The sequence below is a fragment of the Cladophialophora bantiana genome, assembly GCF_000835475.1.
Source record: "Cladophialophora bantiana CBS 173.52 unplaced genomic scaffold supercont1.19, whole genome shotgun sequence".
In the NCBI taxonomy this organism is placed as follows: domain Eukaryota; kingdom Fungi; phylum Ascomycota; class Eurotiomycetes; order Chaetothyriales; family Herpotrichiellaceae; genus Cladophialophora; species Cladophialophora bantiana.
This window is the reverse complement of record NW_015971593.1, coordinates 357,757-371,693: the sequence shown is the minus strand read 5'-3', so window position 1 is coordinate 371,693 and position 13,937 is coordinate 357,757. Positions and strand designations below refer to the sequence as shown.

At 50.5% G+C, this 13,937-nt stretch overlaps 5 protein-coding genes across 5 annotated transcripts; 2 read left to right on the top strand and 3 right to left on the bottom strand.

Annotated features, from left to right (window-relative positions):
- Positions 1-485: 485 nt before the first annotated feature.
- Positions 486-2,389, bottom strand: Z519_10700 (uncharacterized protein; the record flags this gene model as incomplete). Its single annotated transcript, XM_016768416.1, has 4 exons — positions 486-794; positions 901-1,362; positions 1,430-1,887; positions 1,957-2,389. The coding sequence occupies 4 exons, from the start codon at positions 2,387-2,389 to the stop codon at positions 486-488; spliced, it is 1,662 nt and encodes a 553-aa protein (XP_016615323.1).
- Positions 2,390-3,761: 1,372 nt separating this feature from the next.
- On the top strand, positions 3,762-4,610 carry Z519_10699 (uncharacterized protein; the record flags this gene model as incomplete). The annotated part of the gene is made up of 1 exon (XM_016768415.1): positions 3,762-4,610. One exon carries the CDS (start codon positions 3,762-3,764, stop codon positions 4,608-4,610), a length of 849 nt encoding a protein of 282 aa, XP_016615322.1.
- A 1,066-nt stretch (positions 4,611-5,676) lies between these two features.
- Positions 5,677-6,771, bottom strand: Z519_10698 (uncharacterized protein; the record flags this gene model as incomplete). The annotated part of the gene is made up of 1 exon (XM_016768414.1): positions 5,677-6,771. The coding sequence occupies one exon, from the start codon at positions 6,769-6,771 to the stop codon at positions 5,677-5,679; it is 1,095 nt and encodes a 364-aa protein (XP_016615321.1).
- A 1,334-nt stretch (positions 6,772-8,105) lies between these two features.
- Positions 8,106-8,360, bottom strand: Z519_10697 (uncharacterized protein; the record flags this gene model as incomplete). The annotated part of the gene is made up of 1 exon (XM_016768413.1): positions 8,106-8,360. The coding sequence occupies one exon, from the start codon at positions 8,358-8,360 to the stop codon at positions 8,106-8,108; it is 255 nt and encodes an 84-aa protein (XP_016615320.1).
- A 2,778-nt stretch (positions 8,361-11,138) lies between these two features.
- Positions 11,139-13,743, top strand: Z519_10696 (uncharacterized protein; the record flags this gene model as incomplete). The annotated part of the gene is made up of 3 exons (XM_016768412.1): positions 11,139-11,248; positions 11,298-12,090; positions 12,148-13,743. 3 exons carry the CDS (start codon positions 11,139-11,141, stop codon positions 13,741-13,743), a joined length of 2,499 nt encoding a protein of 832 aa, XP_016615319.1.
- Positions 13,744-13,937: the final 194 nt, after the last annotated feature.

The window sequence follows — 13,937 nt, the reverse complement described above, 5'->3', positions numbered from 1 at the left end:
AGGAGAAGGAGAAGGAGAAGGAGAAGGAGAAGGAGAAGGAGAAGGAGAAGGAGAAGGAGAAGGAGAAGGAGAAGGAGAAGGAGAAGGAGAAGGAGGAGAAGAAGGGACTGGTTGATAGATCGTTCGGATAGTTCGGATAGTCGGGCGTGCATTTTCTAATTAGCTTCGCTGTGCCGGGTACGTAACGAGGTAGGTAGGTAGGTATCCAGGTAGGTAGGCATCATATTGAGAACATAATTGCGAGATTGTATTTTGGTTCAACACTGCAATACCGATAGATCAATCACTTAATCATCAATCAGTCCATCACTAATGAGTCTGCTCCCAACCCTTCCCAGTATGTCACCTCGTTACATTCTCGCAGTCGTTAACAACCCTTTTGTATATCTATATGTATTCTATGTAGCTATCACAAGTGCAGGAACCAAGGGGAGACGGGACGAAAACAAAGACGAAGAGAAAGACGAGGACTGAGGCGAGGCAGATCAGGCCTTGACAATATCCTCGCTGCGGACCTCACCGCCCTTCTCCGCGTAAATGTCATCAGTATCTCCTCCTTCCTGGCTGCTCCCGCCACTTGCAGCATTGACAGTGACAGAGCCAGCGAATCCTTTTTCGTGCACAACGCCGCCTTCGGTCTCCTTGAGGGCCTGCTCTTCGATCTTGCGTTTCTCGTCCTCGGACGCGTCGTACCATTGCGTGGCGACGTGCATGTCATCGCCGAACACGTGGCCGATTTCCTCGAGCGTTCGGCCCTTGGTCTCCGGGAAGAAGAGGTATATGATCACAATGTACTAGAAGGATTGACAACGTTAGTACCCACTAAATCCATAGTCTTCGCAACATTGGGGCGGGGTTCAAATCTCCGAGAGCGTTGTCGTTAGGAGGCTAGTTACTTACCACGGCAGATGGGATAATCAGAACCAGATAGAATCGCCAACCGATCTTGTTGAGGGCGACCGGCGCTGCGACCAGAGTGACCTCACTCGCTAGGTAAAATGCCGACAATCCCAACGCGACGCCAGCGGGACGCAGATGGTTCGGGAAAATCTCCGCCACATACACGTACTGGGTCGCGTCGATGAAGAAGCACCACCAAATGATGTAGAACCAGATGAAGAAGACGCCTGCCCGGAGGCCAGCCTTGTTATTCGTGTTGAGGAACGACGCTGTCAGAGCGCAGAGGAAGATGACCGAGACGACACAACCACAGGACCCGATAAGCATGAATTTCCTTCTGCCGAATCTATCGATAAAGAGTGCCGTCCAAGTGTTTCCGATAAGCGTGAATGTCGTCCAGCACGCATTGAGCAGGAGCGGGATCGATCCACTCAGGCCCAAACTCGCGTATATCAACACCCCCTATTCAAATCGTCAGCGAACAACGTCCAGAACATCGTCTAGAGCACAAAAGTGAGATAAAACTGACATAATTCGTCATTATGAAGATACCCAAGAACTGATTACCCCACATTAAAGTAAATGCCATCAACGCGCGTTTCCTGTTCGCAGGAGTGCTGAAAAGCTCGAAGCGGCCACGCGCCATGGTAGCATCCATTTCGTATTGCTGTTCCATAAGCCAGAATTCCCGACGGGCAGTCACGTCTTCTGGATCGCCTGCTGTCCTATGGAGTCGCTTGACCACGTCAAGGGCTTCTTGTCGGCGACCTTGTGAGAGGAGCCAACGAGGGCTGAACGGAACCAAGTTGCTCCCAGCCAGCAAGATGGTTGGGAAGACGACCTGGAAAGCCAAGGGAAATCGCCACGCGAATTGTGCAGCAGGATCAGTGGCCGACATATGGAAACAGGCGTAGCCCAGCCAACCTGCAAGAGCATAGCCGACTGCGTACATAATGCCTGTAACGCAGACCATGGCTCCTCGTGTCTCTATTGCAACCGAGTCGTATCGTCAGAGACAGCCGTAGACGAGGCAGAAGGAACAGGACTGTCACATACCTGGCGTCGACACTTCTGCTTGGTAGATTGGGACAACACAGGCAAGAATACCTGAACCCATACCGGCAACAAAACGTCCAACAAGGAACATGGCCATATCAACCGCTCCAGCGCACAAGGCGCCACCAACGATGAGAATGACGGAGCCTATCTGCATTGTACGCTTTCGTCCATACTTGTCGGAAGACCAGGCTTGTGAGATACATCCTGCTATTGCCCCAGCAGAGTTGACACCATTCAAGGCGCCAATCATGTTGGTTGTGTGGTCATAGCCAGGTTCCCCTTGGGTGGCCAAGTGAAAGTAGGAATAGAAGTTGGGTTGGCCGACGGTTGAGCCGATGATTGCGAGGCCATAAGCTGTAGAAATGGTGCCCAAGGCCACGAACAAAACCACCCAAAGATTGTAGGTGTTTACGATGATTTTGTGCAGCATCTTGACAAGCTAAGAGAGCAAAAAGCTTGGTAGGGAGAAGGAGAATAGGCGAGAAGGGGAGAATGGCACTAGGGAAGCATCGGGAGGTAGGCACGCGTCTTTGTATGTGTACTTACTGTTCCCCAACACAGCACATTGTTCGAGTCTTGCAACGGGCTGACAATATCTCCAACTGTAGGCCGAGGGTAAGTGGAAAGTGACCGCACAAATAGGTAATGGTTGTGCCGATCACCTCGTTGCTCTCGATGTCTCTGAGTCAGGAACATGGGATTCATATTCCGGGGAAGAGGTACAGGTACAAGGTAGAAGCCCCATGGAGGAGAGGGAGTGTGGATAAGGAACCCACGCTATGCGGGGAATGCTGTGAGATTATGGATCATTGAAGACGGCAAAGCAGAGGTTGACGTGCGCTCGTACAAAACAGAGCCGAGCCCGATCTTGAGAAGCGAAAAGCGAGAAGCTTGATTGATCGAGAGCCTGGTAACGATCACTTCTTAGTGTGAACACGCAGCCTTCTGGCAATTGTCGGACAGGGCCGCATCCATGTCCGAGATATACCAAGATTTATGCAAGCCACAGTAAGAAAAAAGGTTCGCGAGGATGCGGCTTCAGCTGATAAGCTCTCGTGTGGCATAAAGTATAAACTCTTCTTCGGAGACAGACCGAGGTCCGACCTCGGCGATGCCTCGTCATGACGACAGCCAAGGCAGAAGACGAGTAGAAGTTGAGATGGAGGTAGTTGTTGACAGGAGGTTGTGTGCGGGTAGGAGTAGGAGAACTTGGGCCAGGTCTCGCTTGAGCAGTTCAACGCCTTCTCTTGACGTTCTTTTCAGTTTGGAGCTTCCTTATCATTGAAGGACTCGCTATAAGTAGTCGAATATGAGGGCCTCGGGGTAGCATTGCGTGTACGATGAGACGTAGGGGAGATGTCCAATATAGAATGATTGGTAACTGAGAAGAACTCCGGCATCGATCCGTTTGTGGGTCGAAATAGCGCATTGACATCACGTGCTCGGATAACCTTCCTTCAAGGGCTAGGGAACCAACATCCCCAAATTTGTTCTCCGCACGCGAGCCTCCTCGCCTCGTCTCCGCGCTCCTGCAATTTCCTCCAAGCCCTCCAGGGCCCCAGGCTCGAGGCGCCTCCAACCTCAAAACCACTTCAAGGCCCCTTATGCCGGGCTTCGCCGTTCTTGCCGTACAAAGGAAGCCAGAGCGAGCCGGTGGATTTTGCGGGGAGAGACTGAACGAAGCTGTTGCCCATTGAAACCAGTCATACTCTCAACGTCAATGAGGAAATATGTAGGCCCTCTCTATCATAAGAGGTGAGACACGAGAATTGAGGCATTCCACATCAACTAGTCGTTCTGCCATGGCAGACCAGAATCATCCCATATATCCCGACCTTCGCAGCAAAATCGCCCTGGTCACAGGTATCGGCCAAGATGGCCCGCCCAGCGAGACCACAAATTGGGGCAACGGTGCTGCCATTTCGCTTGCCCTCGCTCGCAATGGCGTCAAGGTCTTTGGCTGTGACATTAACCCCGATGCCGCCAAACTCACAAAGTCCCGCATTGAAGCAATCGTCCCTGACGCCGTCGTTGACGTGGTCGTTGCCGACGTGACAAAATCCGCCGACGTGGACAGGTTCGTCCAAGATTGCATCAAGAAACACGGCCGCATTGATATCCTAGTGAACAATGTTGGCCGCAGTGAGAAGGGCGAACCTGCCGATATGAGCGAAGAAGTCTGGGACTCGCAGGTCGATATTAACTTGAAGTCCGTGTACCTTACCTGCCACGCGGTGCTTCCAATCATGGAGGCACAAGGCTCTGGGGCGGTCATCAATATCAGCAGTGTCGCCAGCATTCGCTATGTGGGGAAACCCCAGGTCGCATATTCGGCGACAAAGGCCGCCGTCACGCAATTTACCAAGCACACTGCAGTGGTATACGCGAAGAAGGGAGTTCGACTCAACACGGTCCTTCCGGGACTCATGTTCACTCCGCTCGTGCAGACGCTGGCCAACAAGTATGCCAATGGTGATTACGAGGGGTTCGTGCAGACGAGACACAACCAGGTACCGACCGGGAAGATGGGTGCTTCCTCTGACGTTGCCAACGCGGTGGTCTTCCTGTCGAGCAACGTTGCGGCCGGATACATAACGGGACAGAAACTCGTGGTCGACGGCGGCATTGTTTCGAGTACGGGGAGGACGTAGAAAAATGCCTCGTGAAAACGAGTAGATATCCTTGCACTAGGGCTTCCCGGAGGGCCAGTTTCCGAGAACTTGCCACTATTATTTGGCGAAATTCCAAAAATGGGTAGAGCACAATGCTCAGGTTCGCCATGTGGGCATAACATATCGATCTTTCGGAGCTGACTCGTGTACCACTCAGTCGACAGAGCGCTCTGCTCTACTTTACTCTGCCTCGGTAGCCGAAAACGAGATAGGTAGGTTAGAGTTAAGCCTTCTGGGATAATTTTAAGGTTATCGACCTATCTCACCAACCAACGTTCGATACAGGAACGAAAATCAAAGGAGTGGCCTTGCTCGTCTATTTCCGCCCGCCCATTAATGAATGAGTACGAATGCGTATATGTACCCTGTACTCCACACCTAGTACTCCTGACTCCATCCTCCAGGTCTGCGCTCCGTACCACCACAACAATAATACCACCAGTGCCCAAGTATGTAGGCAGTATCTCATAATCCCATTCACTAGCACTGGTGGCGGCAACCCCCAGGCAGGCGCAAGACAAGGCTGAAAACCCCCTTCCCCTTCTAACCCATTACATACATTATGTTGAATTTACATTACACGGCATCGTATCGCTTCGTATCGCATCGTATTGCATTGCATGAGCGAGGAGGAATTCACCGCATCAGGAGGTTGCATGCATGCCTTAGGTACGGATGAAACATAAGCTGACGCGATGTGATTAGTGGTGGGTATTAGGAGGCCCCCGAGGTTCCTATAGACCTTAATCCATCTGGCACCCACTTGTATTTTAGGGATTGGGGAGCCTAATCAAAAGATGTTCGCTGGAAGGACGATCACGATGGTCAGCAGTGTTGTCGTTCTCTTGGACTGGGCCTTGACCCCGGTCTTTATTTCTGCGGATGTACATAACAGTCTTCTGGGGGGCATTGACAGTCACAGGCTGAGTCCTGGCAACACTAATCCCGGCGGGAGCGAGATGATACGAGGAGAGTATAACGTTGTCTTAGACATGAGTGCTATATATGTCGTTTCTATACTATGGGGCTAGTTGAACTTGGGTCTTCAAGGCGCTGGCTTCGAGCTTTCTCGTTCAAACACAAATCCCAGCTCTCCGAGCCGATATCTCTGGTCACATGCATGGAACAGAATGTATCCGTTGAGGTAATTCTCCCAAATGTCCACGAGAACTTTCTCTCCTTTCAGCCCTCGCCGAATACTCTCCGTCAACTTCACAACCTCACAGCACAGATTCCTGAGCACCTCCAGGGGTGTTTTGCCCTCACATCTCGCGCGGTTCTGGATGTAGGTGTTCTCTTCAACCCCGACATGCAGATCCACGTTCTCCTTATAAAACGACAGAATGTCATTCGTGAAGTCGATCCAATCCATCATATCCCTCATGCAGACAAAGTATTTCCCCAGATACTTGTCCTCGGGGACCAAGTTCGTCGGGAACATGAAATGCGCGTAGACTTCCCCCGAACCGGCTTTGTCCCTCAGAAAATGCGCTGCTGTCGACGGAATACACGAGAAAGGGTCTTCCCGAAGACCATGTGGGAAGCGCGCCTCGATTATACTTCCCATTAGGAATTCGACGAAGCCCTTCTGGATGGCGCCAGTTGCGTATGGCCCGTAGTGCAAATGAGCTTCGGAAGCGACGAGATCGGACCACAGGAGGAGACATGGTTCCGAACAGGTACTGTTCGATTTTGGACGAGCGGAAGTAACAGGCTTACACAGCTTCTGCAGTTCCGGGAGGATTTTTTGAGGGTCTTTGACAACAAGGTCGTCAATATAGAACAGGCATATAGTATACAATGTAATGAATGTCTTGATTTCGATGGAAGCTTGCGAGTATTGTTTCTGAGTACCACTAGCGACGGTCGGAAGGAGTTTGAAGCAATGAGCGGTACGCTTGTCGTCGAGGTTCCAGGACAAGATTCGGTTGCGGGCTATCTGGTCTAGCTCTTGAGGATATGGATCTTCATATTGTTGCAAGTCAAAGCCGATGTTTCGGAAGAAGTTTCGTAGAATCTTTGCGGTCTCTGCCTTCTCATCTGTTTGAGTAGCGGGGCGCGAACGCAGTGAATGCTCGGAAGGGCTATTCAATAGGAGAGGTCCTTCCTCGTCTGTACTCTCCCTGCTTTTTCTGGCCATCTTGTAGAGAAAAACAGGTGCAAGGACAATAGGCAAGCTCGAATAGAAGCTGGGCATGAGACTTGGCTTCTCGAGGTTGCTTTCTTTCGGGCGTGAAAGTTGCCATGTCGAAGCCGGACGGCTGATCCATACAGCCTTTATATAGTCATGTTGAAGCGCACCTCAGCTCTGGCACCGACCTCATATTCAGCGCGAGGCTGAATACTATGCAAAGACCGGGTACTTGCCGCTCTCCTTCTGGTTGCTTGATACTGGTCAAATATTCCATTCAATCATAATTGAAAGGCGTCCACAGTAATTTCGCCCACCATGGTCTTCCTCGGAGGTATTTGACAATAGCAGACAATACTCTGCAAGATTCATGGCAAATATTAGCTCTGACGTGAGCTTGATATTGCAGCAGATCTTCGAGAGCCATCGCAAAAGGACGAACCCGGATGACAGGATCAGTTGGCAGCTCCCCACGCACCAGACATAACAGTATGGGACGCCTGGGGCCCCAAAGGGCTATTCCTAGCGTCGCTCCTGTCAACGCGACTATGCCTTGTCAAGGACTTGCCTATATGGCTTCGAGATATAGTCGAAGAGGAGACAAAGAACACAGTCGGTATTAGGGTATGGCGGATCATTCACCTTTCCACAACCGGGATAGCTCCTGCTGCTGTTTGTTAGGAAGGAGCAGTTAAGTATTGTAAGACCTGGCAAAAGATCCTGAAGAAGGTATTCATTTCCCCTATGCATCGTCGAAGGATCGATCAGGGCAGACATAACACATTTGTGCGGAACAGGTCCGGCGTTATTGTCCGGCGTTATTGCCCGTTCCTTCCATCGAGGCCCTACAACCATTAGCGTGGACGCCTGAACATGATGACGGTCGGACCTGTGTCGACGGCACGACCATTGATCCGAGTCTGCAAAAGCTCCAATACGGGCTTTCACCGTTGCTGCAGGGCTTGTGCGAGGACGTACGAAGTGCCCGGTTTCGAAGGCAGGCCAGGATCATGATACCCAGAGTACATTGGTTCTGCTTTCCGGACGGCTACTTCGACAGTGACCCGTACCAGAGCCCTTGCAGATCCTCAACGTGGCGCTGATCACACAAGCTATCTAGTATAAACCTGTTTATATATAAACTTGGCGATGAGTATCTCTGCCAAGTATTAAGCGAAGTTACAAGTACTTAGTAATTCCGTAGCGCATGCTGACTACGAGGATGGAAAGAAAGAGCCACGTGGAATTTCCAATCTTGAATTCCGCAAGACATCTTGAGACCGCAATCCTCGAGGGTTGCAGCTCACCTCCCACATGATGAAACAGTGTCATTTCGAGCTTCCTCACTTTAGTCCACTCGAAGCATATGGTCCACTGCTGTTGTGAACCACAGTATCCGGCTGGTTACAGGATGTGACCAGGTCGACAAGGCTCTTTTGTATAAGGCCGAAATTCCGTTCACCTGTGGAATACCCCCTGACAATGTAGCCGTCGACCTGCAATGAGGCCGCCTTCTGTGCTATCTCGGTATCAATGGCCTTCACTTGGGCTGGCTCCAAGCCGGTAATATTGGGATCAGTCAGATTTTTCAGAGCCATGATGACGACCCCGGGATCAGTCTGAACCCTGAAGGAGTCCGAGACGTAAAAATATTGAGCCCATCTTCGCCCCCTTTCGCCAGCTGCGCGAAGTGGTACCTTCTCGTCAGGGTAAAGCGCTCGCAGCTCGCCGCCGGTTGTACGGAGCGCCCTCCCGAGGAAGGCTGGCGGCTCCTCGACAAGGGTGAACTCATAGAATGGAGCGGCACCTATCCAGCGCCGCATCCGCGTCTTCACTCCGCTGCAATGCAGGCCGCTAGATCTGAGTGAGGTCAAATCGTCACGAGGCGCCTTCCAGTCGATAAGTTGAAGACTGCTTGAAACGTTCTTACTGGGAGATACTTGAAGTACCCGAATGCTGTCGGCTAAATTTGGCTGACCGGTCAGCTATTCTACTAGTAAGGGTAGTTCACAATGAAGCAGTGTTCGGCGCGGGGTTTGTCGAAAAGACATGGCAAGTCATCCATTTGTTGGCAACTGTCAGAGGCTTTTCTCTCGCTGGACCCATCACTGACCAAGCCCTATCTATTTACCCCTAGCCTTCTGCGGTGATGCCACTAGCACTCTAACTTTCTGCGCCCACATGTGTCAAATATGGACGATCCCAAAGTACTGGCGGGTCATCCGGAGCGATCGGACCTCTTCAACCACCATTCGACGTTTTGGCTTGAGAAAAGATGTGACTGTATTGTTGGCCCAGTTGCTCGTAAGATATGCTGATGATAATCTGCAGCCGATAGCTCGACTTCCACTGGAGCGATTCGGCTCCCTCGTGGCTGTTGACAGCAGAAAGATTACAGAGGGACAAAGTGTGCTGAGCAAAACCAAAAGCATGTTAATAAACTTCCTCCAAATTGTTGTTTGCTTGTTTGGTCACGGCATAGCCAGCGAACTGGCCGACAATTCCAGCCTTAACTGGTGCATTTCTGTTTGCAGCGGCTTGCTCAACAACACTCACGCCTGACGAGACGGGCGCACATATTTATGAGATAATACTGCTTAGATCCGTAGCGATTGACAGGAATTTGGCCACATCTAGCTCGGTAAAGCAATTTGTTCGGAGTCTGTATGGATATGTGGATCTAATGGAGAGCCCCAAAAAGTGCACCAAGTTTAGGGATAAACAAAATCCAAGAAGTTTGTACACGAAGCTTAGCGAGGCTGCTGTCGCTCACTTTCGTGGTCAACCTTGGCATGAACTTTTGCACCATCTAGAGACGAGAACTTTAGCAGAAAGTCCTTTCCTACTTCTCAATGCCGTCGCCGTGCTAGGCGCTCGTTGCCCTGGCTGCTGCCTCTTGGGGGGTGGTGTTGGTGGTGTTGCCCTGTCGGTGTCAACCGGAAACGCGTTCTCGATTCCCGATCTGCTGGACAGGCCTCTGTGCGTTGATTCACGTACACGCCGAACCCTGAAGTGCTCTGTTACAATAGCAGTACTAGATGAGAACAAAACATACCCTAAGCAGCATGAGCATAGCCGGGAGTACTTTTGCAGGGAACCATAACCAAACCCCTAGGTCCCCAGTTTTTGAAGTTTCACATCTTCGGAAGGGCCAACTTCCAGGCCCGCTTGCTCGGTTCATTGTTGCCAGAGCGCCCTCAGGGCCGCTTTTTTGGCCGCGCTGCTGTCTTGAAGGACATACCCCCTCGTAGTGTAGACGTTCGCCTTGAGCCTAGGGGTTATTCGAAAGTTGTTGGTCGCATGTGTAATTATGTAAACCTTATGCATATGTCGGGGAGAACTGCTCTAAGCGTTCGCCTCCTGTGCTCATTTAGGCGCCAGTGTGACTGCTTATCAGAGAAGGTGATAGGCAGATATCATTCTCTGGAGCATCTACCGAGTAGCTAGGACTAAGAAGCTCAGCCACATTAGCGTCCCCTTCACATCAAATCGGACTAAACACGTTCCAGCAGGGTGCTCATCAGTAATGCTGTTGCACGTATTAGTAGGGGTCGCAGTAGCATTTATGAACAAAAGCATATCTGCCTTGCCACACCTTGCAGGTTTCGAATAGGGCATCAGCAACAATATAGGTGGTTCCTAAAGAACCTGTCGATATAAAATAGGTTAGACTTTGCATTTAATAGTAACATGGTGAGAATAGGTCCTGTTAGGTCCTGTTCTGGCTCCAGTTCTTGTAGTTAAGGTGAAGCCTGGGTTGTGTACTTATAAGATGTCAAGGTCAGAGTGGTCAAGTTGATTAAGTAAATGGCTCCCATCTACTCTGTCTGATCAAGTGCTCTGTCTCGTCTACTCCTTTTGCGAGTTCCTTCTGTTTATATAGAAATGTGGCCTGTGTCAGGAAACAGGTTCCTGAATCTGCCTTGCACGGCGAACACCGTTCTAGATGCTCTATCTATGACTCCGTGATCGTTCGTGAACGCCCTAGCTGAACGCTTCAGGGTCTGGCTCTAGCTACTACCGGGTACTATGACCACAGTGGCAAGCCTTGGCTCCCCTAGCGCTGACCTCTCAGTATCACAATTAACAAGTGGACCTCCGGGAACCTCTTCCGATGACCCCGTGGCCGGAAGTTTCCTTTCGTCCCGGACGGGAGGCTGTGTCGAAGGCTATTTAAGCCTCTCTACCCACCCTTCCCCTCCTCTTGTCTCCTTCAGAGACAGCCCACCAACCAAATAGATAGCTAGATAGGTAGCCAACACTCAGTGATATCGCAGCCAATCCCCACCATTGCGGTGGTTCCCTCTTGTTCCTCGTTAATTCGATACGACACTATCCTCAGGCCCCTAGACTGCTTTTAGAGTACATCTACAGACATGGATATTGCGCGGCAACACATCGAGACCATTCGGCACGATCTTTTGGGCGGCCCCAGTTCTGACCCCAATAGCAGATTGTTTAGTGTTTTGACGGGTGCCTTGGAGATGTGCGATATCATTGCTCATGCCCACTTGGAGAAGCTAACATGTGCCTAGAATATCAAAGAAAGTCCACCACAAGGATTGCCATTTCCTTAACGAACTCATTCAGAACTTCGACGACACGGGGTATGAGGAAGTCGACGAGCCTACAGTCAAATTCACCCTTACCGACACACATTTCCTTGCCTGGTCGAATGAAAACGGCTTCAAGCGAGAGGATGTAGACTCACTCTGTGCTATCGGACGTAGTTCGAAAGCGAGTGACCTGGAAAGCACGGGAGAGAACGGGATTGGCTTCAAATCCATTTTTAAAGTGGCTGATCAGGTCACGATTAAGTCTCACCCATATTCGTTTACATTTGACACCGCTTCTGAACTTGGACAACTCGGCATGCTGGTCCCTACCTGGGTGGACCAACCGACCGGCCCCAAGGACGGAACCCTACTCACTATTCGGCTCAAAAATCAAGACGGAATCCGAACGGCACTGTCTGATCAGCTCAAGAATTTCGACTTCTACTCATTGCTATTCTCGAGAGTGTTGCGAAAGATTAAGATTGTCCAAGTTCGAGGAAGCTTCACTACGACTGAGGCTTCCTTCAGAGAGCATGGCGAATCAATCACCGAGCTTGTTATAGAGAGAAGCCACGGGCCCCGTACTATAGAACGTTTTATCATCCGGAACCACAGCGCTGAATCAAAGACCAGAGTAGACACTCGCAAGTGGCCAACAAACATTCGGCTCGCCTTTCCTGTAGTAGGCGAAAACGATAAAGGACCACATCAAAAACGCCAGCAAAGTTGTCTGACGTACGCATTTCAGGGCATCCAGGACTTTGGATTCTCTGTAAGTGAGCAGCGTTGACTTTGTTCAGCTTCATACACTGGAAGGCTAACTAAAAAGTTCATGATCCACTCGGACTTTATCTTGGACGCCAGTCGAAGCCACGTTGAGCCTGACCAGGCATGGAACATCGAGCTCGAAAGTCACATTAGCACGAGCATTGTTGAAGCCTTGACCTGGTTGGCACGAGACGCCCAGTCGCCAATCCCGCTGCAGTGGCCCTTTTACCTCAATTGCCTAGAACAAGTCCGTGACAGATATTTTCAGCGAATTACCTCAAAAGTAAAGAAAATGCTTTGCAGCTTGAAATTGGTCAGGATGGATTTAGAAACCTCTGCTGGTGTTACACGTCCATTCGGCCGTCCGCGAGAGGCCATTATTGTTGACAATAGATTTCGACAAGACGGTCGTCCCCTGCTCGATCACCCCGATGACTTGGGCACTTTTGTCAGCAGCAAGTACGCTCCGCAGGCTCTAGATAGCCTGAAGATACTGGGCGTCTATCAGATGGATTACCATTACTTCAGTCAACGATTCGCTGGTATGGTTAATCGGGACCCCACATATATTAGAACGAAGTCTAGCCGATGGCACTCGGTAGTTGCGACGGTTCTCCTACGACACCCTAGCTACCCACAGCTGAAGCAGGTTCTCAAGTCTTCCGCAATTGTGCCTCTCAATAATGGGGCCTGGAGGGTGCCGACACCTGAAAATACCTTTCTTCCCAACAAAGCTGCACCGCCAATACCAAGCGGTTTCTCTATATGCACGGTTGCCTCGGAGGCTAGTGAAGACACATCACGACGTCGACTGTTTGAGGTGCTTGGTCTCCGCAAATGTGACTTCAGCGACGTCCACAAAATCATCCTAAAGAAACATCAAGGGAGCCAATTCTGGTCTCATGCGCAATTGTTGGAACAAGCGGTATATCTTTTCCTTACTGGATACAAGCCAAGAAATTTACCATTCACTTTCATTAACTCAAGAGACATACCCATATCGAGCGAGCTAGTTTTCTTGTCTGAGTCGAGGGCCACATCCCTTCGACCCTTATTCGAAGCGGATCTGAACATCTCCTGGTTGCACGAGGACTATTACAGTCCTCCTAGTATTGACGCAGGTCTGAGGGTGGAATGGTGGAGTTGGCTGCGTCAGTGGAAAAATATATTGGATGATGTGCCAGTCATCAGCACCAATGGCCAATTATCGACGGCATTCAAAGGCCTATACGACCGCTGCGGCTCCGGCAAGGCGCTGGACTTTCTTCGACAGAATTCCAACCTGCCATTGACCAACTCAACTTGGTGCAACAACGTAGGCAAACTGGAAGTATCAACCACAGATGGGCCTCGAAAACTCTGCGAAACTGCATTGCCCATTCTCCACGAGGAAGCTGGTGGTATGGTGCCGCTTATCAGCCTCGAACCATCAGATGCCGACTGGTCTTTCTTGAAGCATTTTGGAGTGTGTGTCTCTGTTGACAGGAGATTTCTCTTCTATCAACTGAGTTATCTCAAAGCCAATAAACATGTAACAGACCCGCTTGCTTCAACAAGACAGATCTATTATCGTCTCGGAAAGCTTATCGCAAACGATTTGGAAATTTCAAAAATGAGGCACGGGCCCTATCCCCTGCAATTCTGGAACAGAGACTGACCTCTTGACAGGTATGCCTTTGGGGCCGCAGATCTCATTTTGGCGCAGGATGGTAAGTGGTACTGCGCGCATCAAGTTCGATGGGATTCAAAGTTTAACTGCACTCTTTATCCCCTGCTACGAGATCAGTACAAACCTTGTCGGCGTTTATTCTGCGAGGTCCTGGATATAAGATCCACCGATCTGGTCGATCT